Consider the following 27,112-nt stretch of genomic DNA (forward strand, 5'->3'; position numbering starts at 1 on the left):
TCCTGTGATGTGAACGTTCCGAGAACCCCGAGGTGCGGTTACGGGGAACTCGTCAAAACTCATAATGTTGGCCTATTCCGGTCAGATTTGTATGCTATTATTCACACTCGTGGAGACAGGGCCTATAGTCCCGGCCCGTAAGGGGCTTTAGTCCGGGTTCACCAACCGGGACTAAAGGGGCGGGACTAAAGGCCTAACCTTTAGTCCCGGCCCTGTTCCAAGCCGGGACCAAAGGTGCTCCACGTGGCCGCCTCGAAGGGAGTACCTTTAGTCCCGGTTCTACTTACGAACCGGGACTAAAGGATCCGTCTGTTTTTTTTGTTTGACCCAAAAAAGGTAGATTTTTTTTTCATAGATAATCCTCCTTGCTGACACGGTGACGTACCACCTCTGCGGTGTCCGGAAGCCTCGGCACCGTGACTGTCCCACGCGACTGCCACCAAACAAGGATCGGGTCAACAACGGGCTGCCTCCTCACCGACCTACGCTCCCCGGAAGGTAGCACCTCCCAATACCAGCCGGGCGAAGCCCAGTCCCGGACATGGCCCCTTTGAGCCCAGTCCCAAAGTGGCAGAAATGTTTATTCCATTGAGCAAAAATTGCATATCTAATCCCATTGCTCATGCACGACAACATAGGATAAGCATACCAAAGGAAATGATGTTCCTAGAGTATCCGAAATGCACAAGTATCCGAAATGCACAAGTATCCGATATGCAGGACTATCAAAATAGGTCGAGATGCACAAGTATCAGATTCGTAGGACTACCAAAATAATGCTATATGTTTCTTCTACGTTCGTGCCTACAATAATTATTTTTATCCTATAATTGTCACTTCTTTTTCAACAGTAGGCATTATTTCATGGAATTTCTAACATAAGTACTTGTACCTGTTATGGAAAAATGTCAATATCTCCTTCCTTGATCTTAATCAACTAATACGCGAATTTATTTTCTTTAGTTATTACCAGATGCATACTATCTAGATAACATCTTGCAAACTAGAACACAAACATATGGTACAGGAAATTAAAAACATTGTTAGTTTAATTTTTTTAAAAGGTTTCGAACAAAGATCTGGATGACTACAAATTTAGAAATTACAAGATATTGTTGTTGTGTATTAGTTATGAATAAAAATCCGAGCTCGTCTGTTCTAATCCTAACCAAGAGAAGAAATCAGAGTGAAAAAGAGATATGTAGGACCGGCCCTGCCGGCGAGGGGAGAGGATGGGGGCGCTGAGCGCGGTGTGGGGAGAGGAGGGGCGCCTGCCGACGGGAGGAGGCCGGAGCTAGAGGAGGAGAGGGAGGAGTGGCGGCGGATCTCACTGTGGGAAGCAGAGGAGGGCCGGGCTGCTCGTCGGCGGGCAGATGGAGGAGGCGCAGGCGGCCGGCGTAGGTGGTGGCGACGACGAGGACGGCTTCGCGGGCGGCAGCGTTTCCGGCAGCCTGGCAGCATCGGCGTCGGCGTCGGCGGGGGGCAGGGACGGCGTCGGCGTCGGGATCGAATGGAGAGAGGGGGAGAGATCAAAATTTCTAAACTGCCGCTTATATAGCCCCACCTTTAGTCCTAGTTGGTGGCACCAACCAGGACCAAAGGTCTCTTTTCAGCAGCCCGACGGGCGGGAAGGGGTGGCATTGGTACCGGTTGGTGTCACAAACCGGGACCAAAGGTCTCTTTTCAGCAGCCCAACGGGCGGGAAGCAGAGGCATTGGTACCGGTTGGTGGCACAAACCGGGACTAAAGGTCTCTTTTCAGCAGCCCGAAGGGCGGGAAGCAGAGGCCTTTGGTCCCGGTTGGTGCCACCAACCGGGACCAAAGGCCTTGCGCGGTGCGTTGCTATGTTTAGTCCCACCTCGCTAGCCGAGAGGGGCTCGGAGTGGTTTATAAGCCCTGCCGAACCAACCACTTCGAGCTCCTCTCTACTGCAGGCTTACGGGCCTAAAATCACTCTTTGTGCTTGTGGGCCTATTGGGCCTACTACGGGCCTGCATCCTGGCCCTAGTAATGGGTTTCTAGTCGTATGCAGGCCGTGGTGGCCCTGTAGGTGGCACTTTTTTTTATTTTTTTCCTGTTTTTGCTTTTTTTTGGTCTAATTACTTATTTATTTTCTTTTACGATAATTCTTTTTGCTATTAAAGTTTGTAACAAAATTCTAATTACTTATTTATTTTATTTTATGATAATTCTTTTTGCTTTTAATATTTTGAGCAAAATTCTAATTACTTATTTATTTTCTTTTATGATAATTCTTTTTGCTATTAAAGTTTGTAAAAAAATTATATATAATTTTAGTTTCAATAATACTAGAGGTTTATAAAAGCTTTTTAGTTGATTCCTTTATTTTAATTTTTCCCATTTTTTTGCTTTCTTTTTTGTTTCTAATTACTTATTTATTTTCTTTTACGATAATTCGTTTTGCTATTAAAGTTTGTAACAAAATTCTAATTACTTATTTATTTTCTTTTATGATAATTCTTTTTGCTTTTAATGTTTTGAACAAAATTCTAATTACTTATTTATTTTCTTTTATGATAATTCTTTTTGCTATTTCGAAGTATCAGGATTTCATACGGAAACTTGTCTGTTACAACATGCATTTCAAATGAACTACAAAAGGGTTGAAAGTTGGCATGGTATCATCATAATAGTTGTGGAGAAAGTCTTCACTTTTTCTTCGCTTGTGTCCTTTCCTTATTGCGCCGTAACCATGGATAATCTTCATCATTTATCAGGATGCTTGGGTCAGCCTTGACTTTGAAGGGAGGAATTTCATGAAACTTTTCATAATCTTCGGACATGTCTGTCTTGCCCTCCACTCCCACGATGTCCCTTTTTCCTGAAAGAACTATGTGGCGCTTTGCTCTAGTGGGGACAGGGCATATAGTCCCGGCCCGTAAGGGGCTTTAGTCCCGGTTCACCAACCGGGACCAAAGAGGCGGGACTAAAGGCCTAACCTTTAGTCCCGGCCCTGTTCCAAGCCGGGACCAAAGGATATTTAAAAACTATTTGTAAACTCAAGTTATTCAAAAACTAGGTTTGAAGCAAATTTAAACAAATTCAAATTTAAACCATTCAAATTTGAAAACTAATGGCACAAACAGAAACTAGCCAAAATTTTGAATTTGATGCAAAAAGAATCAATCAAAAACATCAAATATCCTAAAAGATATAAGCAATTTAAAACAGAAACTACAAACAAGAATTTAAAAACAGAAAAAAATCTGAACACCTTTAGTCCCGGTTCGTGTCACGAACCGGGACTAAAGGTCTACCCTTTAGTCTCGGTTCAAGACACGAACCGGGACTAAAGCCTCCAAACCCTTTAGTCCCGGTTCGAGACACGAACCGGGACTAAAGGTCCAAGACACGAACCGGGACTAAATCCTCCAAACCCTTTAGTCCCGGTTCGAGACACGAACCGGGACTAAAGGTCCCATTTGAACCGGGACTAATGCCCGACCGGCGCCTTTGCCGCTTGAACCGGGACTAATACTAACATTAGTCCCAGTTCGTAAAAGAACCGGGACTAATGTGTTTTTCGAGCTGGGACGAAAGCCCTTATTTCTACTAGTGTCAATGATTTTGGGTCCCGCTGTGATCTGAATGTTTCGGGAACCCCGGGGTCCAGTTACAGAGAACTTGTCAAAACTCGCAGTTTTGGCCTATTCCGTTCAGTTTTGTATGCTATTAGTCACTGATTTTAGGTCCCGATGTGATCCGAATGTTGGGTGAACCCCACGGTCCGGTTGCGGGGAACTCGTCAAAACTCACAGTTTTGGCCTATTCCGGTCCCTTTTGTATGCTATTAGTCACTCATTTTGGGTCCCGCCGCAATCCGAATGTTTTGGGAACCCTCGGGTCCGGTTACGGGGAGCTCATCAAAACTCGCAGTTTAGGCCTATTGCGGACAATTTTGTATGCTATTAGTCACTTGTTTTGTGTCCCGCTGTGATTCGAACATTTCGGATACCTCGGGGTCCGGTTACGGGGAACTCCTCAAAACTTGTAGTTTTGGCCTATTCTAGCTAGTTTTGTATTCTATTACTCACTGATTTTGGGTCCTGCTGCGATCCGAACGTTTCGGGAACCCCGGGGTCTGGTTACGGGGAACTCGTCAAAACTCAAAGTTTTGGCCTATTCCGGCCAGTTCTGTATGCTATTACTCACTGATTTTGTGTCCCGCTATGATCCGAACATTTCGGTTACCTCGGGTTCCGGTTACGGGGAACTCGTTAAAACTCACAATGTTGGCCTGTTCTGGCCAGTTTTATATGCTATTACTCACTGATTTTGGGTTTTCCTGCGATACAAACGTTTCGGAAAACCCAGGGTCCGGTTACATAGAACTCGTCAAAACTCGCAGTTTTGGCCTAGTCTGGCCAGTTTTGTATGCAATTACTCATTGATTTTGGGTCTCGCTACGACCCGGACATTCCGGGGAACTCGTCAAAACTCGCAGTTTTGGCCTATTCCGGTCAGTTTTGTATGCTATTAGTCACTGATTTTGGGTCCCGATGTGATCCGAATGTTTCGCAAACCCTTGGGTCCGGTTACGAGGAACTCGTCAAAACTCGTAGTTTTGGCCTATTCTGACCAGTTTTGTATGCTATTAGTCACTAATTTTGTGTCCCGCTGTGATCTGAACATTTCGGGAACCTCGGGGTCCGGTTACGGGGAAATCGTCAAAACTCACAGTTTTGGCCTATTCCGACCAGTTTTGTGATTTATTTTTGTGCACTTATTTGAACTCCAGGCTTTTTGTGTGTTCAAAATGCATCATTCAAAGCCACATCATCAATTTTCAATAATTTCTGACGTCATTTGGTATTTGGCATGCATTTACTGATTTTTTTCCAGCTAAATGACCCTTAAATTGAAAAGCACTACAAATGAACTCTGAAAAGGTTGAAAGTTGGCATGGTATCATCATTTCACCCACATAGCATGTGCTAAAAAGTTGAGAGGGTTCCGGCAAAAACTGGATGCACTTCGTGTATAAAACGCACAATCTCTTTCAAAGTATCAGGGTTTCATACGAAAACTCATCTGTTACAAAAGGCATTTCATTTCTTCATTTTTTTTCTTCGCTTGTGTCCTTTGCTTATTGCGTCGTATCCACGGATAATCTTGTTGGTATAATAGGGTGCTTGGGTCAGACTTGACTTTGAAGGAAGGAATTTCATGAAACTTTTCATAATTTTCAGACATATCTGTCTTGCCTTCCAATCCCACGATCTCTTTTTTCTTGAAAGAACTATATACCACATCCGAATCATAGACAGGACGAGGACCGACGGAGGCGGATACCAAAACCATCGCACTATATAATAACAAACAATAATAAAAGTAAGAAAATTACATAAGTATCTATCTAAATCATAGAAGTAAGAACTTTTTCTTTTAGAAAGAAGATAAGAAGAAGAGACTAGCCACGGTGGTGTCGCCGCCGAGATGGGCGCGGGCGATCGACGGCGGTGAGGACGGGGACGGCACAGGACGGACCGCCAAAGCTACACAAAACTTGAGGAAAATGGAGCTTCGACAAGGAGATTCGAGAGTAGAAAACTTAAGTGTAGCTCGAACATTTCATCAAACACCTCATGTGCATAGGAGGTGAGCTAGAGCACCACAAAGCTTTCCCACGAAAGGCCAAAAAAACAGAGCAGTGCACCGCTCTGCTCGCGAGCAGGGGGTATATATAGGCCAACCATTTGTCCTGGTTTGTGGCTGAAACCGAGAGTAAAGTTCAACATTTGGTCTCGGTTCCACTCACAAACCGGAAGTGATGGTTGTGAGGCAGGAGCGAGGCACATTGGTCCCGACTCATGTCTGAAACCGGGACCAAAGGGATCATACGTATCGGGACCAATGTGGAAGTCAGCTCACATTGTTCAAAGGTGAACCGGGACTAAAGCTCACACTGGAACCGGGACCAATGTTGAAAGGTGTGTTTTGCACGCGCGCACACACACAAAAAAAACAGTCGCTAGCCAATGTGGAAGCCAGCTCAGCATCGGACAACGCGGCCACCTCAGCACGCATGCCAGGTAAGCCGCCCGCGTGGCACTCTTGGCCAACTACATACTGTACAACTCTTGGCCGACCCCCGCTCTTGGTCTTGGTCTTGGTCTTCTTCCTCCCCCTCCCTTCCCCGTCGACCAACCCCGTCCTCCTCCGCCGCCAATCGAAGGTACGTGGCCCTAATCGCGCGATCTAGCTTCGATCCGTGCCCGTCGTTGCTAGATCCGGATCGCCGCGCCCGAAATCTCCCGCGGAATCGAGGTGAATTCGTAGAGTATGATTTTCGTCGGTGTTGGCTCCAATCCCGCCTGGTTTCGTGCCGTGCGGCCCCCGATCTGGTCCCGCCGAGAACCCAGATCACGGGTCAGGGTGCGTCCTCGAGTCCAACTTTCTTTGCTTCCGTGGAGCTCTGGGTTATTGCGGTCCATTCAGCACTGTGGTCTGTGATTGCGGTCATTCGATCCATCATCTACACTTTCCGATTGAATTATCTTATCCTATGCTGGTCAAATTTCTGTTAGCTATTCTGTGGTCTGTGAGAATAGCTTTGTATGGTATAACTAGCCACTGCAACAAATTTCTTTCTAAATTAAGCCAGTAAGGCATCTCAAGCTCGGTCCTAAGGGTGCAGTTGCTTATCGGTGCCTTGTCATTTGTGGTGTTTCCTATCTTGCTAGGTAGGGGCGTTCAGACAATGAAACCTGATACAAGGATAATGAACCCCCTCGCTTCTGCGAGTCCATATCAGAGCTGTTCCTGTGCCCAAGTGTTATAAGCGAATAATGTTATCTGAATTTTCTTGTATACTCTCAGATTCTGGTTTCTATAGCGAAAGCACCAATTTTGCTAGCTCTTCATTTGGGAAAATGTTAAAAGGACGGAAAATATATAAGAAAATTGTGAGTCACATCGCTTGGCTGTGCGCAGGACATTACTTCGAGCACCAAAGTAATGGCCAGCTTTAACCCCAATCACTCTTACTACTGGTTTACAGTTTTCTATCTTAAAAACCATAATAATTTGTAAAAGGCCATCCTCCTATGTCATGTAAGTTAACTAGTTAAGTCAATCAACATGGAATTCAGCATGAAACCTACAGCTACAAGGCCCCATTTATATTTTTTATTTGAAGCCACATACACCACCTGCAATCTGCATTCTGAACATTCCATCTTCTCTAGTCTGTCATTTTCTTTATGCTGTAACAATAGGTATGCCGTATGCCTCTGTTACCTATGTGCTGTACAGCTATATAATCTTACTACTTGTTCACAGTTTGTATCTTAGGGACCATGATTTGTGAATGCCATCTGTCATGAACGTTAACTAATTAAGTCAATCAACATGGAATTCAGTATCAAATCTATGAGACCTCATTTTTATGATGTGAAGCCGCAAACATCACCTGCAATCTGAATTCTGATCATATCATCTTCTCTAGTCTGTCGTTATATTTATGTTATGACACTGGGTGTGCCTCTGCTATCTATGTGTGGTACATCTGTACAACCTTTGGATTCATGCATTGCTGGCATCTTTTTCAAGCCAAACCTTTGATTTCATACATTACTAGCATTTGCTTTGTTCATCTGACACATGGACGATGCAATTAACTGTGAGAACATTTTTGCGCAACCTAATGCTTGTAGTTATTCCTGACTGATATAAGAAGCCAACAGTTCATAAGCATACTGCGCAGTTTATTACACGCCAAGCAAAAACACAATGTTCAGCAAAAAAAAAAAAAACCATTTCAAAGCTTTAATATACCTTGTAAAACTTCTCTATGCTGATCATTCTTTTCTTGGCATTACCAGAACTGAACCATGGCGAAGATCAAGCCAAAGGCATTGCTGGCACAGAGCAAACAGAAGAAGGGCCCTACTCAGATCGGCCTGGTGAGGATCGTCACCTACATCGTCCTCGGCGTCCTAGCAGTGTCCTCCGTTTACTATGCCTATCAGTACTGGCAGAGCAAAGGACCGGCCGTTGCGGCAGCAGCAGCAGAAGGCGCAGTGGGGAACTAACTAAAGCCCCAGGGATGCTGTTGATTTTGGTGCTGTTGTTGTATTTTCTTGTCGGTTATTTTTGGCTGTCGCAGTCCGGGTAAATTTGTGGAACATAGACAGAGCATGCGACGCTTAGTTGTACCCCCCCTGTAAATTGCCTTAACATTTATGCTTATGTTTCTTTCTGTGACATGGAGTTGCCGGTGGCTGGCTCCATTGGTAGTGTTCTCTTCTGGTCAGATAAACATACCAGGTGGAAAGTGCACGTCCTGAAGCTAGTGTTTCTATTGTATTTTGGCTGTGAGGTGGGCCCAAATAAGGTTCAAAGACACCTTAGACTTGGTGAGATTTGGTTCTAGTGGAAAAAAAATTCTTAGCACCTCACTCCACAATGTTTAGCACCAAGAAAAAGTGGGTACTACTCCACAACAAAAAGTGGAGTACGATTCTTAGCACCAAATTTTGACCAACATTGGCCATGCTGTAAAACTGAAAGTGTTCCTCCATAGTTATAGAGAAGTTTTAGGTCAATTTGTAAGCAGAAACAACAACAACCAAGCCTTTCAGTCCCAAACAAGTTGGGGTAGGCTAGAGTTGAAACCCATAAGATCTCGAAGCCAAGTCATGGCTCTGGAACGTGGATAGCTAACTTCCACGCACCCCTGTCCATGGCTAAGTCTTTGTCGATATTCTAAACCTTCAGGTCTCTCTTAACAGACTCCTTCCATCTCAAGTTTGGTCTACCACGACCCCTCTTAACATTCTTAGCACGCTTTATCCGTCCGCTATGCATCGGCGCTTCCGGTGGCCTCCGTTGAATATGTCCAAACCATCTGAGACGATGTTGGACCAGCTTCTCTTCAATCGGTGCTACCCCAAGTCTCTCTCGTATATCATCATTCCGTACCCGATCCTTCCTTGTGTGGCCACATATCCATCTCAACATGCGCATCTCTGCTACACCTAACTGTTGGATATGTCGCCTCTTGGTTGGCCAACACTCCGCGCCATACAACATCGCAGGTCGGATAGCTGTCCTATAAAACCTGCCTTTTAGCTTTTGTGGCACTCTCTTGTCACAGAGTACGCCAGAAGCTTGGCGCCACTTCATCCACCCAGCCTTGATTCGGTGGCCCACGTCTCCATCGATATCGCCATCCTTCTGCAACATGGACCCCAAATATCGAAACGTGTCTCTCTCCGGTACCACCTGCCCACCAAGGCTAACCTCTCCATCCTCGTGCCTAGTAGCACTAAAACTGCACCTCATGTATTCAGTTTTAGTTCTACTAAGCCTAAAACCTTTCGATTCTAGAGTCCGCCTCCATAACTCAAACTTTCTATTAACCCCCGTTCGGCTATCATCGACTAGCACCACATCATCCGCAAAGAGCATACACCATGGGATATCTCTTTGTATATCCCTTGTGACCTCATCCATCACCAAATCAAAAAGATAAGGGCTCAAAGCTGATCCTTGGTGTAGCCCTATTCTAATCGGAAAGTCATCGGTGTCGCCATCACTTGTTCGAACACTTGTCACAACATTATCATACATATCCTTGATGAGGGTAATGTACTTTATTGAGACTTTGTGTTTCTCCAAGGCCCACCACATGACATTCCGAGGTATCTTATCATAGGCCTTCTCCAAATCAATGAACACCATATGAAGGTCCTTCTTTTCCTCCCTATATCTCTCCATCAGCTGTTGTACCAAGAAGATGGCTTCCATGGTAGACCTCCCAGGCATGAAACCAAATTTGGTTTTTGGTCACGCTTGTTAACCTTCTTAAGCGGTGTTCAATGACTCTCTCCCATAGCTTCATAGTATGGTTCATCAGCTTGATTCCGCGGTAATTAGTACAACTTTGAACATCCCCCTTGTTCTTAAAGATTGGTACTAAAATACTCCGCCTCCATTCTTCGGGCATCTTGTTTGACCGAAAAATGAGGTTGAAAAGCTTAGTTAGCCATACTGTCGCTATGTCTCCAAGGCCTCTCCACACCTCGATGGGGATACCATCAGGACCCATCGCTTTGCCTACTTTCATCATTTTTAACGCCTCCTTAACCTCACACTCCTGGATACGTCGCACAAAGCACATGCTGGTATCATCAAAGGAGTCGTCTAGCTCAATGGTAGAGCTATCAACCTCTCCATTGTAAAGGTTGTCAAAGTAGTCCCGCCATCTACGCTTGATCGCCTCATCCTTCACAAGAAGTTGATCATCTCCGTCCTTGATGCATTTGACTTCGCCGACATCCCTCGTCTTCCTCTCCCTAATCTTGGCCATCTTATAGATGTCCCTTTCGTCTTCCTTAGTGTTTAAACATTGGTAGAGGTCCTCATACGCCCGACCTCTCACTTCACTCACCGCCCGCTTTGCTGCCTTCTTCGCCATCTTATACTTTTTCATGTTAGCTGCACTCCTGTCCAGATATAGGCATCTGAAACAGTCCTTCTTCTCGCTAATAACCTTCTGGACCTCATCGTTCCTATGACTAGGAAATTCCATGGCTACAACTTTTGAGCACAACCCATCGAAAATAAAAATACATCGTTCTTTTAACGGGCGATCTGCCAAAAAACTTAGTTGAGCTTGTAGCATAGCGCATAAGTCTTTGTTATGTCCATTGCCTACAGTATATCTACCATTCCATGAGTTGTTGTCAATTACTCAATTAAGAGCATTTCCAATGTCATTCACTACGATGGATACTTTTTTTTTGAGAAACGATGGATACATTCTTTGTCAACGAACTAATCCGAACCAGTATGCGGACAGGAATGCGGGAGCCGGCCATCAAACCACACCCACTAAGGGCCTGTTTGGGACTGCTTTGCTCCATCAAAATCAGCTCCGCTTCACCAAATTCACTTTAGAGCAGTTTCATATAGGAGTTACAACCATTTCAAGAGAATGTTTGGCTCTCATTTAGCTCTAGCTTCACGAATGGAAAATTTGGTGAAAAGGATCTATTTGATTGGATGAGAGGTAAGAAACGAAGGGGTATCCACTTACTGATGACAGTGGTGGGTAATTTTCTTCCAACTCCAACTTCTATAATTTTATGGAGCACCTCCTAGAGAGCTTCACAAAAAACAAGGAGTTGGACCCCAGATTCTAGTTTTTTGCGGAGCGGTATATCGTGGAGTTACCCCGTTTGGCTTACGTTTTCTAGAGCGGAGCTGAATTTTCTGGAGCAGAGCAGTCCCAAACATGCTCTAAACGTCCCACTAAGTCCAGTCAAATTCATTTTAACTTTTATGCATACTAATATGAGAAAATTAAAGTAGGGTGCTCATAGCGCCAGATCACAACTAATCCTGATAGTTTTTACATGCACCCGTTCACGAAAGCCTAGTCCGTGCAAAAAATCGACATTTTTGCCCTTCCAGACTATTTGTCTGAACAACCCCTGTGTACGCTGCAACAACCATTTTTATGTTTATTTTATTTTAAAAAATTATGCACTGCTCCCTCCATACCAAAAAACGGCGTGGCTACTTCAAATTTGAACTAAAACCATGTCGCTTATTTGGAGACTGAGGGAGTAGTATTTTAGAAGAAAAAAAATGTATGTACTTCTTTTAGGCATAAAAGAAAGTTATGCATTTCTATAGTCTATTTTCTTTTTTGAGAGAGAGGTGTTGCATTTCCATAGTCAGAAAGTGGGCCGACGCGGGCAGTGGGCGCACGGCCCTACCAACCTTATTTTCATTTTCCTGCAGGCCGAGCCATCCTCCCCACTCCCCACGCCGAGAACTGGTACTAGGGTAGACTGGCTCTGCTGCGCTGACATGGCCGGAAGCCGCCGCCGCCGCGACGTTAGAGCGGGCTCGCCGCCGGCAGAAGCCACCTCAGCTCCAGGTCTGCACCCTAAACTTGCTCCTCTCTCTTTTTTACCCACTTCTTGTTTATATCCTGAGCGGACGGGGACGGATCCAAAGCTACCATAAGAAGAGAGTTGACCAGATCCTCCCGCGCATCAATCAATCGACCATTAGTGGCTTGTAATGTACAATATGAGTTGGGTATACGTTTCCCCTTCTACGGTTTTTTTTTGGGGGGGAGGGTTGGTCTACCGAAGCACACCTCTACTTTGTTTACTGATTAAGTGAAACTTTATGTCAAATGTGATTTAGATGGACGCTTTTGTGGCCATCCTGGTTGTTGGCAAGGAAAAAACTTTTTTTTCTAGAGTTTTCCACATGAACAGGGGAGGGGAGGGGAGGGGATTATGTCACTTTTAATGTAATGGAAATTTTTATTCGCCGCATTGTGTGATTTAGTTTACCGGGCGGATGTGCATACGGATGGCATGACTTTAAAGTGAAAAAAAAAATTGTACATACGGATGGGACACCAAAAGGATTCTAGTTGTGCTATTGTGGAAAACAATCAAGCCGTGGGTGCTTCTCACATAGCTTGTTCTGGTTGAATTTTGCATGTACCAGTTGACACTGCTGTTTGCCTTATTGTTCAGTTAGAGCCTACGGCGTTTCTTCTACTGTATTAACTCGTGAAATATTAAATCTATTATTTTTTCAGTCCTTTATTTAGATTCATTGTTGTTGAATTTCTATGTGCCAGGGAAGCTGCCGCTGTGGAGAGGTACTCTAAGAACATCTGCCGTGCCTCCACCTCTACCTCCTCGCCTTTGTCTGGACCTTATGTTTGTGCAGATCTCCTGGACAACCTGCTTCATGAAATTATTGCTCTCTTCAACTCATTCCATGACTTCCTTGCTTTCATCGGCACCTGCCATTCTTGGCGCGCTGCGGTCTCTACAGTTCCCTCTGTGTATACCTTGGGCTTCCCACCACTCCACTTCAAACCAGATGGTCCTCATGTTAGTCCACATTGCAACGGTATCAAGCCCACCCTTTTATCTAATTGGAAGTGGCAGCTCAGTGATCCAAGCAAGAAAAACTCATCTCTTGCGTGTTCGGTGCCTCAAAATACTCCAGATACAATGCGATATTTGGGCTGCTCATATGGATATCTTATCTTCTCATACGCGGAGCACTGCTTCCTCATTGATGTTTACACCGGTACCAAGGTGAAGCCCCCCAAAATCCCACGCAACAACAATCTTTGGTGCTTTCATGGCATAGATGTCCTTACGGCCCCACTCAATTCACCCAACTCTCGCCTACTCCTTTGCTCGGAATCTTCCATGCTTGAGTGGCAGGTTGGAACAGACTGCTGGTCAGAGCACCCTCTTGCTCTCGGTCATGAAGATATTCGTCAGATTGTGATCTTCAAAGGTGATATCTTTGTCATCGATTATCGTATGAGGATCCACACTGTACACTTTACACCTCAGTTCAGCGTGCAAGAATTAGAATTTATGTGGGAACCCTTTTTTCCTATTAACCCATGGTTCGTGTCCTGTGCTGACATGCTTCTCATGGTTGACCTCTCAGTAACCTCTTTTCATTGGCACGGCACATATAGTCACACCTTCGATGTCTTCCGCCTTGACCTTGCTGTCGAGCCAGCTAAGTTTGTGAAGATGGACAAGTTGGAAAATTATGCCCTGTTTATTAGCCTTGATAAGAGGAATCCTACATTCTCCTGCATGAGCCCGGAAAGATGGGGAGGAAAGAGTAACTGCATTTATGCTGCCAAGCTACTTGAAGACCCTGCTGAATCTAGGGTTGCCAAGCTACTTGAAGAACCTTATGAATCTTGGGTTGCGGTTGAGCTTGGTCAGCCAGTGCAAGAAAAAACAGTTCAGTACCTATTCTATGGTCGTGCATACCCTTGCGACTACAGTTTACTAAGTAGCCTCTGGGTGTTCCCCAGTCTAATTTATGGTTCTGCCTAGTCATCTTGTCACAGGGTTTTGTGGCCTAGTCTTGCGCAAGACCTGATGTTTATTTTAGTTAAAAACTGGTCCTGTAAGGGTAACTGTTTCTTGACTTTAAGACCAATGTTTTGTGTTCAAGTACAATTGATCTGAATCGGCATGTTGCTGCTACGCCTGCGTGTATTGCGCTGAACATCTGAATTGCATTTGTCATCATCTGCATGCGCCAGTAGATGCAACAGTAGAATAAATCTTCGCATGGGTTTCAACCATCTGCTCATAATGAGACAATATTATCAAGTATAACTTGTGTACTATGGTGGACAGACTCATAATGTATTTAAGTTTTCCTCCCTTATTATGTACTCCCTCCGTCTCAAAATTCTTGTCTTAGCTTTGTCTAGAGATGAATGTATCTAAATACTAAAATGTGACTAGATGCCTTCTAAGACAAGAATTTTGAGACGGAGGGAGTATAATACATGCTGGTGCTTTAAACCATCAACTTGAGTCATTCATTTTTATTTGTGGGATTCGATCCTTCATTGTTGAACCGTATGGATGGGATCCTGTAGATGGTGTGGGATTCGATCCAAGTATTTTTATTTGTGGGATTCGATCCAAGTATTTTTATTTGTGGGATTCTGTAGATGGTGTGGGATTCTGTACTATTTCAAACCAAGTAATTTATGCAGTGTTCCAGTCTTGGGGATTTGCTTGTTTAACACATGGACAATGCAACATAGAAATGAAAGAACTTTATTTTTGCAACCTGATGCCTATTACTTTTACTGATGCATATAAGAAAATCGAACTGTTCATAGGGCTTATGATGCAGATCAGTAGATCTCAAGAAAAGAACATTTGTTGCAATGTTGAGCAAAAACCATAGTAATCCTTTTACACCTTTGTAAAACTTTACTATGCTGATTCTTTTCATTGTCATGGCCGGAGTGAAGCATGGCATTGCTGACAGAGAGCAAACAGATCGACCTGGCCAGGCTCATCGCCTAGTTCGTCCTCTGCTCCATAGCAAAGGGTCGTGGCAGCAGAAGCCCCAGGAAATGGGGTTGATTTTGATGATGTTGCTTGTTGTATTGTGTTATCAGCTAATTTTGGTAGTCACAGTCCGGTAATTTTGTGCGACATGGACAAAGCATGTGATGCTTAGTTGTATCCCCTGGTACACTGCCTATATTTCCTTCTTTGCCGCGGAGCTGTGGCTGTTTTCCTTCTTCCGCTGCTCAATTAAACATATCTAGTTTCGTTATGACATCCCAGAACATTGTTGTATGGTTTTATCATATCAGCTGTTCCCTCTGCTTTCACCCCTGAATGGGCCAGCACAAAGCGGCTCAAGAGAGGTGAAATGGCTTCCGTGTTGGGTACATATTACGTGCGTTATGACAGGAATATGTACCGCAGAAAGCCCATAGTTCATAACAAATTAAAAATCAGAAACACATGAAGAAATGTGCAAAGTTCATACAACTCACGAAGGAAAGTAAATTGTGAGGGAACCCATGTCTCATCAATAGGAATGTATATACTCCAATGCACATATTACATATTTCTACAGTACAAATAGGCAACGCTAATCACATAACTGAATAACACCATTGAGAACAATCTCTGCACCAAATTTGCATTGGCATAACTCAATCGTGCAATCAGTGCTCCATCGTTCAAGCTTTATTTTCCTCTGTTCCACGGTTACCTTACAGGAGGCAGGACCTTCGGAAAAAATCTATCGATTTCCAAGATTGCAATCCCGTGCTCATGTCCAATGGCGACGCTACATACATATGATACTCTGGTCAGAAGTTTGAACTGTGGAATACCATTGTGAAGAAAAATCCCCATGCTGAATTACAAAACCGTCCTACTTTGCTATCCTACACCTTAGCTGTTGTTTGGATAACCGGTACATATGGAACTAGTTTTAGCGAAATCGGCTAAAAGAGGGTTTTTATAAAACCAGTTTTAACTTGTTTTGTTAGACTTGGTTTATGGAATACTTTGTTTGGAGATAAGAGCTTCAAATATTTGATATGTGTATTACGTGAAGTTTCATATCTGACGCAACATCGCGACCCATCTTTGATGTTTCCACTAATTCAGGACTTCGGGTGACCGTCGATCTCAAGGAAGAACCCAAGATCCCACAAGATGTTGTCGGGGCACGCCATGTTATCCTTAGCAATGATGAGGCCTTTCAAAACCACCCAGTGTATTTTCTTGGTAGGCATTACTGTCCTCTTTATCTCTAGCACGTCCCAATGGGCCTTCTCCCTTGCCCTGGACCTCGCCTCCTTCAGCTTCCTTTCAAAGATTCCCTACCACGGGCGATCATTTCATGTGTGCTCTGTTTGATTTGTATTCTCGAGGCCATCTGAATACGAGCTGCTGCTAATCACTACAGGAATTTCAATCAGAGCCGAGTTTGAGTTGAAATAGCCTCTGCTTGAGACAAGGTTGTTAATGATGATTGCATCTTCATCAAGATTTTTCACCGGTGAGGCTTTGCCACATATGTCCATGAGTTCCGGTGCCGATGTGATTGCCAAAGGCATACGCGGCCGACTATGGAAACATCTTCCTCCTATCTGGTCATCCTCTTTGGCAAGTTGCAGCGACCATGGGCAAGGGCCGAAAGCGGAGGACTGCTTTGAGGGTGGAAGCAACGACGGCGATGATAACAAAGCAGGCCAAGGGTGGTAGAATATTTCAACGATGGCGCTACAGGCTCCGGCTGTATCACTACCCTCAATGCAAGAGCCTCACATATCCAGGACTAGCTTTGTGGAAACGACGATGGAGTTGGCTCACCAAACAAGTTTTTATAAAATAACTATTTTCCAAAAAATGCGAAATTACGGGTTTGGTAATCCATGGATTGGTTACAATATCCAAACAGAGTCTACGTTAAAACAAGTGCGATACCGTCTTTTCTTAAATAGGTTCCCTGGAAACAAGGTATCCATACAACACAGATGCATGTATGTTTAATGAAATTTTACATCTTAAGGGTGACCTACAATGAAAACATAATTTACAACGCATAACTAATTAAATAAAGAAAACTTAGTAACAAAAGGTAAGCACCTACGCATTGAGCAGTTTAGTTGCTAAGACATTTCATACACTTTGCACCTTAACAACTAAGCATCTCTGCATTGGAAGAGGCCTAATTTACAAACCGTTAACAATTTTGGGAACCATTCACCTTAGCTACTCGATCTCATTTCCCAAGATGTTAATACCAACGAAAGAGCAGTGCTCTGCACCCCCATTTTGTCCTTCTTATGCTGGTTTTAATGGGTAATATCATATACTAGTATCATGCATATGATACTAGTGCATGATACCATATCCGTAATGCACAGTATCATATGTTAGTATCATATGATAGTTCATTTATCGTCATGCAAGACACATAGTAGTAGTACATCATTTAATATGATACGGTATCATGATATGATACTCAACCCTATCTTTCTTCATTTAATTCTATGTCACCTTATTGAAATTGTCTAGTTGGCATGCATGATACTACCTATGATACTATCATTATGGACAGCCTTAAATGTGTGCAAGCAACCAGCAGTCTTTGACTATGTTAGTAGTACTTTTCTTTGCCGTCAAAGGGCTGATTAAGCTTGCATGTTGGCACATTAGGCTAGGAGTTGTAGGATTCTCCATGTGGAGGAGATGGCTTTAATTTGTTAGCACGTTATCTACCCTTGTGGCGATGATATTCTCCCACTAAAAAGTTGAAAATAAGATGTGGGGGGTAAAGTACAAGAGCTATAGGGACTTTCTTTGTTACCTTCTTACGCCCTTGATGTATGCAAAACATAAAACACCTCCGAGACCAAAATGAATTGTTCTCTCAGACCTGCAAATTTATGAATCCTACTATTAATTTCCAAACTTGTTACATAATTTAGCCACATATACTCTACAATGCCATAAAACAGAGAAAAGCAGAAGAATAGAAGGGGAATGGTCTAGCCCTGCTCTGGTCCTCTGTTTTTTTTAGAGAAGGAGGATATACCCCCGGCATCTGCATCTGGACGATGCATACAACCATTTTATTAATTATTCACAGAAGCCATACAAAGTAATACATCAGTCAGCCTGAAGCCACCGTCTAGGCAACACCTGTTGGTACTCCTATGACCCCTTGGTGAAGGTGTGCTGAATATCCGGGCCAAATACCAAACAAATATCACACCAAATCCTAACATCTATAGCCGGATGCCCGAGCCCAGCCACCACTGGGACTGGATCCCATACTGGTCCGACGCACTCTCAGAGGCTGCCTCTACCATCTTCCACCATTCCATCTCCAGAACAGACGCATCTTCCTTGCTAGGTCTGCCGTCGACGCCACCACGGCGCCAGACAGCGCCACCATCCTGCACGTATCCGTCTACATGTGCCTGTCGCCAAACCACCGCAGCGCCATGCCGTCGGGATCCACCGCAGGGCTAGCGGTAGAACAAACACCGCTCCTCTTCTTGTCCCGTCCACCCAGCACGTACTCCAAAACGATGCCCTCAGGAGGGAAATGACATCGTAGATGCCATCATCGTCTGACCGGTAGATCCAGATCTAGTGTTTCCTTTGGAGCATCATCAGTGTGGTTCCACGACCTGCAACAACGATGCCTCAAGATGGTAACGACGTCCTAGACGCCGCCATCGTCCGCCCTGACCGAGGTCGGCGCGGTTTTCACCGGAAGTCGCGTTCCCCCGATCTCGTGGCTGGATGGAACCGAGGAAGGCTCGTCGTGTAGACGAGGCCGCCGTCGGCATGCCGGCAGGGGGCCTCCAGCCGCCCCTCAGCGATCCTCCTCGCGCCACCGGCCGATCAAGATCAAGCCGTGACGGATCTGAGTAGGACATGCCAGATCCGCAGCCCTCGATGTAGCCCTTGCACGTAGCCGCCGCCCCTTGTTGGATGGAGCGTTGCACCGCCACCATCCAACCTCCGACCACGGCCGGCCATGAGGGCCACAAACGCCGCCGCGCAGCAGGGACGCCGCCCCCGTCATCCACGCGCACGACGGCCCCTCCGCCTCGCTGGGACTCCACGGCGACCACCCGCCCTGGCACTGAGGCGCAGGACCCGCCGCCACCGCGGCCCTAGCCGGCTGCAGCGGCGGCCAGGGAAGGAGAGAAACTCTCTGGTCCTCTGGTTTGTATATAATTAAATTTTTGAATTGAAAAGCAAACTTGTATGGTTAGAGTGTTATTTTTGGATCGTCTGCTTTCTACCAGATGGATTCTGACCCAAATTTAAACTTTCAAGTGTTACTATGTGATTGTTGTTGAAAGGAGATCTAACACGGACATTTATTTTACTATAATGACCATCGCGTGGAACGTTTCTTTAGCACAGGAGGGACCCTGAAAATTAGAAAATAACCACTATGCCCGAGAAGAGTAGTATATATATATATGAAGCCACATTGTACTCCCTCCGTTCCAAAATATAAGACCTTTTAGGTATTTCACTAGAAGACTACATACGGAGCAAAATGAGTGAATTATACTCTAAAATATGTCTATGTACATCCGTATGTAGTTTATAGTACAATCTCTAAAAGATCGGAAATTGCTTTTGGCTCCCGAGCTCCATGGAGCCCTTTAAATTTGAAACTCAAATTTCATGAAAATTCATATTTTTACATTTCAAAAAATTCTGAAAAAAATACAGGGATAAGTGAAGGCGTAACACACATGTGTGTAAATTTTCAGAAAAAAATACATTGAAATGAGGGCTGTGCAAAAAAGACAAATCTGAAGCTTTTTTACACATGACACTATTCATCATTTCAGGTCATGAATTTGTCTTTTTTATGCAGATCGTATTTTAAGGTATTTCATCCTAAATTTTTGCACACATACGCATAACATTCTTCTTTACTTCCAGATTTTTTTTAAATCAAAAAGTTTGAATTTTGAATTATTCAAAAATTTAGGCCTCCATAGAGGCCGAGCTTCAAACGTCCGTACTCCTAAAAGATCTTATATTTAGGAACGGAGGGAGTATATAGTATAGTAGCTGCTGCCGGAGCGTTATATATAATATACCTGTAGGTTGTGGAGTCGACGAGAGAAACACCATTGTCCTCTGACGCGGTAATCAACAATGTTGGACGATCTGACTCTGGGTGGCAATCGATCACACCAACTTGGCAGGGTGACTGGAGCCCCTTGATTTCACGGATACATGTCTGTGTTCGCAAATCCCAGATCTGATTAATTGTTATTGGAAAATGAAGGGGAGACGTTATTAATTTGAGATGTGCAGCCAGGCAGTATCATTTGTTTCTTTGTTGAATTAAGAAGAAGATGATCTAGAAACCATACCCGTGCCGTCCCGTGACTGTATGATCCTGTAACCGTGGCCGTGGTGTGATAGTAATCAACACATGCCTGTTCATCTTCGCAGTTGAGGCTGGTGACATGGATGGGAGAAGAGATACTCCAGATCTGTGTGAAGGAGAGATAAATAAATAAATTACTACTCCCTTCGTCCCAAAATAAGTGTCTTAATCTTAGTATAATTTTGTACTAAAGCTAGTATAAAGTTGAGACAGTTATTTTGGGATAGAGGGAGTATATCATATCAGATGGATAAACGATATTTATTTGTAGCTAGGCACGAGAACGTGTATAAAAAAGTGAATACGTAATTGATATGACCACCTTCACTGTGCGGTCACTGGAAGCAGTGGCAAAAGTGTTGGCGTCATGCGGATTAAACTTGACTCGCGTCACCGGGCCAGAGTGCCCAGTGAATGTCCGGATGCAACTCCACCCGTTCTCATAGTCCCAGAGCTTGATCAGTTTGTCCCAAGATGCCGACAGCACAAATGGTCGGGTCGGATGAACGGCGAATGATCTGACCCTACGGCCATGAGCTTTGAATTTCTTGAGTATCTTCATTGTCATAGAGTCATGCACGTGGACGTACCCGTCGCCATCACCCACCACGAACAATTGCTCCGTTGACTTGATGATAAACTTAACGGTGCTAACAAACGCAATAGGGGAGATAACGCTTATGAGGGAATGCTCCATCATTTTTGTCTGCATCGCACAAATGATATGGATACAATTGGAAATCAGTGTACAATATACTATGTCACCCATCAGTGCATGCATCCCAACAAGAATACAGCTGCATCCTACATCGTATATATATACGTACCTGGGTCTTGTAGTTCCAAATCACAAGTCGTCTAAAATAGCCTGCCAAAATCCTGCGTGACACGAAGAAACATACTCCTTAGGCATAGAAAATACTAATTATTAAAGGCTCTGACTATATCACATCCAGATGTCTGATAATATGACTCATCAAGTTCTTATTTATTTTATTTTCATGTCATTTTCTTATTTGCCTTTTTTCCTTCGGTGGACTAAAAAATCGACTCATGAAATGCGTCGTACAGATCTCGAACTTGGGTGCACACTCCTGCCACTTCAACCAATAGATATTACTAATATTTAGGAAGAGCGGACATATATGAACATATCCGAGCATCCAGACTAGAGGACAAATATATGTCATATCCCGGTTGCGATTCAGGATGGACTTGTAGCTGAGACAACAAAAGGTCAAGCTCTAATTGCGAGTCGAGTGTGGACTTGAAATTGGGAAAAATATGGACCCCAATTGCGAGTCAAGGATGGACTTGCAAATAGGCCCAAAATCTCGGACCCTAAGTACGAGTCTAGGATGGACTTGTAACTTGAGGAAAAAATGGGACCCGAATTGCGATTCGAATAAGGACTTGCAACTAGGACAAAAAAAGATCCGACATGAGTTGCAATTCAAATATGAACTTGCAACTAGGAAATAAATGTTGGCCCCAGTTGCTAGTCCAAGGTGCGCTTGCAACTATGAGAAAAAAAGTCAGGCCCTAGTTAAGAGTCAAGTGTAGACTTGCAATTGGAAAAAAAGATTACACTTGACTGAGAAATAGACTCACGACAAAAAGGAATGAGTTGAAGCGGGCAATCGAGTTTGTGCGAACATTAAACAAATCACATGATTATAGATTTAGATGAGACGTCACCAAATCTTAGCAATTCCAAATACAAAAATCTAGTTACTCTATCATCTACTACATAGCTCAACAAAAATAAAGAAAATGAGAAATAGAAAAACAGGTGACCCTCCACATAAAAGCTACAACCCACAAAATAAAGCAAATACACAAAACATAAAAACGCCCCAATAAAAAAACTTGAGCTCTTTTACGGTGATTGGAGAGTTACGATTTGTAATTTCGTGTAACTCCACCACTAATTATTCCTGGCCATTAGATCCGAGAAAGTCATCTTAAGTTTTTTTTTTCTTTCTAAAAGGGTATAATAGTACTTGAGTCGCTCGTCCGTTTCCGTTCCTCACGGCATGTTCTGAGGCCGTCCCCACGCACGAATGAATCGGTTTCCCCTCCCATAGCCGCCGCACATCCCGCTCCTAGACGTGTAGCTCGGTGCATGTTTGGATCATCCCCGCGCGGCGACCCGCTGCTGCGCTGCGCTGCGTTCGCATTCATCAACCATTCCATTCACTTCCGCGCTCCGCTGCTGCACCTTCTCCGCTTTCAACCTGCAACAACGCCTCGCACTGCCACCGGTTCGTGTCCGATACGAACTGAGGCGCAGCTGATCTTGTACCGCTAGTTCTGTCTGCTTCTTCCACGTGTCCCGTGTGATGCTTATCCCAATCTCGTCGATAGCACACCCAAAGGCCTTCGTTGAACGTCACTTCCGCACATCGTCTTTGTGTCGAAAATTGATGACGATCCATCCTCTGAATCAACGATCTGGGACCTCTTTCAAACCTTACTCATGATATCACTTGTTAGAATAAATTTAAGATACACTGTCGATTATCTGAGGACAAACAATCACACGAGCACGACACATATGTTAACGAGGTTCATCGATATGTCTACATTCGCGGAGGCCTGACTACCGGCGCTCCTCCCCGTGACACTGTCACAATACCGCACCACGACCATTCTAAGTGTCGGCACACGCCTCCGGCTCCCCCTCCGTGTCCGTGCTATTATGTTGGTATTGGTCACATCATGCGTCTACTATCAGTATATATGAGAGATCAAAGATACAAATGTACTATTAGGACATGACTCCATATATATCCTGTCTAAACACAATACAACTCAGAGTCCAACTGTAACATATCTTGTACATAATATTTGACACAACTATAACAATGTCCCGACAGACTTCCTTTACCTTTATACTTGTTGTGTGGATCTTTGGTTGGTTGCTTTATTTATAATGCAAGGATAAGGCCTGGTGCTTGAAGTGATTAAAGTGCACGTTACTTTGTACCCACACAAAACAAAAAATATCTCTAGAAGCTTGAACTAACCAAGGCTCTGTGGGGTGCACATCCATTGACCGTAGTCCATCACCACCTATCAAGACCTGAAGTAATCATGGTTGATGAAAACATGCGCCGTATCAGACCGAAAACAGAAGGTGAAATATAGCGAAAAAAAACTAAGTATCATAGAATACCCTATTTGATCAAGTTGAAATCCATCCATCAATACAAAATAACTGACCTCAGATGTCGTCGTCTTGCTCGTTGTTGCACAGACGGCCTTTAGTGTCACCTCACGAAAACCACAGCTGTTTTCTTTCCTAGCATTCTCAAAATGCGTGTCATACAAATCACCCAACGAAGGCAGCTTTACTTCCCCTAGGATTGTCTCTACGACCATGTCAAGCACGTCTGTGATGGCCGGCGGCTGCTCTTGTTCTACCATCGTTACAACGAAGGTGTGCGTGGACCTTGGTGGCACAACACCGGTGATGCGGCTCCGACAGGCGTAGTAGCGAGGTGTTGCCTCCTCGTGTTTTGGGACACACCTCACTAACACATGCTGATCATTCATGTTGTTAGTTACGTGAAATAGGCAGGAGATACACTTGTTCGGTCGAAAAGAGAAGTGGAGCTGGAGGGGATGGACATCTATCAAGTTAGTGTCGTCGACCATGCACGTGCTCATCTGCATGCAACAAGGAAGCCACAAGGTTAACCACAAAAAAATGTCTTTGGCGCAATGCGCAATGGCTGACCGGGTGCATATATAATCCCACCCGTCGATGCCACGATCATCCAACTTAAGAAAATTAATAGCCGTTAGCATAATATTTTCAGGCCGGAAGCATCAGCTATATATGTTCAAGCTTGGCGCTTGTTTTTCTAGGATGGGAAAACAAGAAAAACGACTACAATCATACTCGAAAAAATAAGATTGTGGCATCGTTGATCGTACCTTGTCTAGTGTCTCTGTCTCAGTTAGTATATTAACGATATCCCCTATAGTTGGCCTTTTCCGCCGATCGGCCTCCAAACAGCTCAAAGCAATTTTGATACATATCTTTACTTGTTCAGAATACGACTCCAACAAATCCCCTGACGCCGTTGATTGTAGCCTATCCCTCCAATTATCATGCACCTGCCAATTCAGAACACACCGAGTGATTAGTGTATTAGACAGAATAAAACAGACAAGTACCAGTGACAACATACAAAAGTGCTATCTTAATTAGTAGACGCAATTCTTACAGTCTTAGTGAATTGATCGGAGGTCGTTTCAGCACTTCTGGAGTAGCCTTCAGGTCCTGCAATTATCTTTATAACCACAACACCCAGGCTGAATATATCCAGTTTATTTGAGATTATTCTATGATGTATAAACTCCGGTGGTAAGTACCCACTGCAAGCACGACACAACGGGTATGTTACTGACATTCCCGGTGACCAATCGCAACGATATGTATGGAATCCTCTGTTTAGAAGAATAAAACAGTTCACATGAAGAATAAGCTTACCGTGTTCCTATAGGACTATTAGTGCTATGAGATTTTTCTTCCTTGAAGAATCTGGACAATCCGAAATCAGCAATTTTCGGGATCATGTTCTGATCCAGCAATATGTTGGCTGGTTTTAGATCCAAATGAAAAATAGGAGGCTCCACCTCCTCGTGAAGGTACTTCAAACCATTGCAAATACCCTTGATCATAGCGTAGCGCATGCGCCAACCATGTCCATTAAATTCGTCTATATAAATAAAGAAAATATTAGAATTCATTTACAAAAAAAAAAGAGGAGAAGTTAACATGCTACATATACAAGTCAAGCATCATCATAAATTTACCGAAAAGACAGTCTTTAAGGCTTCCATTTTCCATAAATTCAAAGCAAAGCGCTTTCTTTATAGCATCAGCAAAAACCATTGCTCCATTGCACGACAAGTATTCTCGTCGGGTTTCATGGCAATAACCAACTAACCGCACGATGTTCTGGTGTTTCAGATTTACAAGATTGTAAAACTCCTTTTCAAATTGCACATCGTCGTGTCCTGACATGTCATGAAGAATCTTTACAGCAATTTTTTGACCATCTTCCGTCTTCCCCTATTGGACATATATACTCTGTTTAGTTTTCTGTTTGCAGGGATATATGTGGCATCCAGAAAGCAGATAATATTACTCAAGTATACTCATCCTTGAATAAGTTTATGTTTTCGGAAAATTATAGGCAAGTTGTTCCTCAACAACATTGATAGGAAACGAGTATGAGAAAACGGTGGCATTTCTAATCATATACTCCCTCTGTTTCTAAATACTTGGTGTTGGAGAAAATTAGACTAATTATCCCCAACAATAAGTATTATGGTACAAAGGAAGTACTTATGAAATTGTGAATGATTAATCATACCAGGTAAACTTTTCCATACGAACCGTGGCCAATTACGAGGTGTGGAGAGAAATTATCTGTCATAATTTCCAGTGAATGGAATGGCACACGTCTTGGCCCATCAGCCATGCTATTGCTTCACCTGGATGTAGAAGCAGAAGAACAAAAGGCATGTTTATACGTAGAGATGTTAGCACATATTTATGAGCAATCTAGCTTGGTTCTCCGAGAGTCAACCAATCGAGCTTTGCAGAAAGCAGATCTACAGTCGAGCTTTGCACAAAGCAATTACACAGACAACAGATCGGGGAGGAAAAGTAGTAGAGTCAACGGCCGGGAGCACTAACCTGCAGGGGAGGATCGACTTGCAGCTCGACAATACATAAGTGGAAGGAAGGAAGAAGGAGGAGCAAAATGCAAGTGGAAGGAAGGAAGGAAGGAAGGAAGGAGAAGGAGGCGTATCTTCTCCGATCCATATCTGTATGTGGACGTGTGTGGACAGACGTGCTAATGCGATGCCGATGCGTGTGTTGACTCGTGCGGTAAGTAAAGACTACGCGGCTCCACTTGCATTTGCATACCGCACTCCAAAGCTGGCCAAACGGACGTGTTTTTTGGGCCGGTCCGAAAGCACCTCAGCCCGGACCGCGACGGGTCAGGCACGACACGGGCTAATCGGACCGTGCCACGCGTGCAGTCTGTCTTGGGCTGTGTCTGGGTCTGAGGGCTGGGCACGGTCCGGTCCGTTTATCATATATATATATATATATATATATATATATATATATATATATATAAATAAGATAAAAAATACTGCATTCCAAAGTTGATCAAACGGCGGTGCTTTTTGGGCCGGTCCGAAAACACGTCAGCCCGGAACACGAAGGGTCAGCCTGCCTTGGGCCGTGCCTGGGCCTGAGGGTTGGGCACGCGGGCCGGCACGGCCTGGCCCGTTTATTATTTATTTATATATATATATAATAAAAAATAACGTAATAGTTAGCGATCTACAAGGATACGTAGATATAATCTCCTCTCATAGATGAACATCATCATGATAGGTCTTCGTGTGTGTAGGAATTTTTTTTATTTCACATATAATGTTCCCCATCAGTTAGCCACCCAAATAAATGCTTAGTGCTTGTTGCACCCTCATCACTTAACGATACCTCATTCATTAAGCTTTGATAGTCTTGATACCCTTGAAGATGAGATTGTCGAGCTTCTGTGGCTCATAGATCACTAAAACAACAGTTGCACGTATATGTAATGCTATGCTTTAACGTGAGCGCCATGCTTTTGATTTGGACTTTTTTCTTCTTCTTCAATCTAAGATGGGTTTCAGGCCAACAACATGTGATTAGCAAAGGTTATATCATGAACAATAGACAATTATCATGAACAAGAAAATATAATAATAACCATTTTATTATTGCCTCTAGGGCATATTTCCAACAGTCTCCTACTTGCACTAGAGTCCATAATTGAGT

At 43.9% G+C, this 27,112-nt stretch overlaps 3 protein-coding genes across 8 annotated transcripts; 2 read left to right on the plus strand and 1 right to left on the minus strand.

Moving 5' to 3' along the window:
- Window positions 1-6,088: 6,088 nt before the first annotated feature.
- On the plus strand, window positions 6,089-8,226 carry LOC123442351 (peptidyl-prolyl cis-trans isomerase CYP21-3, mitochondrial-like). 2 transcript variants are annotated; one of them, XM_045118362.1, is made up of 2 exons: window positions 6,089-6,196; window positions 7,845-8,226. In XM_045118362.1, exon 2 carries the CDS (start codon window positions 7,854-7,856, stop codon window positions 8,052-8,054), a length of 201 nt encoding a protein of 66 aa, XP_044974297.1. In that variant the 5' UTR covers window positions 6,089-6,196; window positions 7,845-7,853; the 3' UTR covers window positions 8,055-8,226. The 2 variants fall into 2 exon arrangements, with proteins under 2 accessions (XP_044974297.1, XP_044974298.1); XM_045118363.1 differs by lacking the exon at window positions 6,089-6,196 and adding an exon at window positions 6,236-6,396.
- Window positions 8,227-11,841: 3,615 nt separating this feature from the next.
- Window positions 11,842-14,027, plus strand: LOC123439065. Its single transcript, XM_045115825.1, has 3 exons — window positions 11,842-11,911; window positions 12,499-12,553; window positions 12,635-14,027. Exons 1-3 carry the CDS (start codon window positions 11,842-11,844, stop codon window positions 13,872-13,874), a joined length of 1,365 nt encoding a protein of 454 aa, XP_044971760.1. The 3' UTR covers window positions 13,875-14,027.
- Window positions 14,028-15,365: 1,338 nt separating this feature from the next.
- On the minus strand, window positions 15,366-26,132 carry LOC123442352. Of its 5 annotated transcripts, none has more exons than XM_045118366.1 (14): window positions 25,970-26,132; window positions 25,644-25,764; window positions 25,081-25,339; window positions 24,755-24,983; window positions 24,489-24,639; window positions 24,196-24,378; window positions 23,479-23,925; window positions 23,283-23,338; window positions 21,081-21,132; window positions 20,576-20,959; window positions 20,237-20,359; window positions 19,958-20,100; window positions 17,686-17,754; window positions 15,366-15,651 (listed from the first exon to the last, which is right to left on the minus strand). In XM_045118366.1, exons 2-14 carry the CDS (start codon window positions 25,749-25,751, stop codon window positions 15,570-15,572), a joined length of 2,286 nt encoding a protein of 761 aa, XP_044974301.1. In that variant the 5' UTR covers window positions 25,752-25,764; window positions 25,970-26,132; the 3' UTR covers window positions 15,366-15,569. The 5 variants fall into 5 exon arrangements, with proteins under 5 accessions (XP_044974301.1, XP_044974299.1, XP_044974300.1 ...); XM_045118364.1 differs by having other exon boundaries at window positions 19,958-20,121; XM_045118365.1 differs by lacking the exon at window positions 25,970-26,132 and adding an exon at window positions 25,860-25,963 and having other exon boundaries at window positions 19,958-20,121.
- Between the last annotated feature and the right edge of the window lie 980 nt (window positions 26,133-27,112).

Source organism: Hordeum vulgare, chromosome 3H, assembly GCF_904849725.1.
Source record: "Hordeum vulgare subsp. vulgare chromosome 3H, MorexV3_pseudomolecules_assembly, whole genome shotgun sequence".
NCBI classification, from domain to species: Eukaryota; Viridiplantae; Streptophyta; class Magnoliopsida; order Poales; family Poaceae; genus Hordeum; species Hordeum vulgare.

What these genes read in the sequence shown, in the direction of transcription:
- LOC123442351 (XM_045118362.1), top strand. Translation starts at nt 7,854, where the DNA reads ATGGCGAAGATCAAGCCAAAGGCATTGCTGGCACAGAGCAAACAGAAG.
- LOC123442352 (XM_045118364.1), bottom strand. Translation starts at nt 25,751, where the DNA reads ATGGCTGATGGGCCAAGACGTGTGCCATTCCATTCACTGGAAATTATG. An exon ending in CCTTAAAGACTGTCTTTTCG is followed by an intron (nt 24,984 to 25,080) that starts GTAAATTTATGA and finishes TTATTTATATAG; the next exon opens with ACGAATTTAATGGACATGGT. An exon ending in AGACAGAGACACTAGACAAG is followed by an intron (nt 23,926 to 24,195) that starts GTACGATCAACG and finishes TGTTGCATGCAG; the next exon opens with ATGAGCACGTGCATGGTCGA.
- LOC123439065 (XM_045115825.1), top strand. Translation starts at nt 11,842, where the DNA reads ATGGCCGGAAGCCGCCGCCGCCGCGACGTTAGAGCGGGCTCGCCGCCG. An exon ending in AGAAGCCACCTCAGCTCCAG is followed by an intron (nt 11,912 to 12,498) that starts GTCTGCACCCTA and finishes TGCATGTACCAG; the next exon opens with TTGACACTGCTGTTTGCCTT. An exon ending in CCTACGGCGTTTCTTCTACT is followed by an intron (nt 12,554 to 12,634) that starts GTATTAACTCGT and finishes TCTATGTGCCAG; the next exon opens with GGAAGCTGCCGCTGTGGAGA.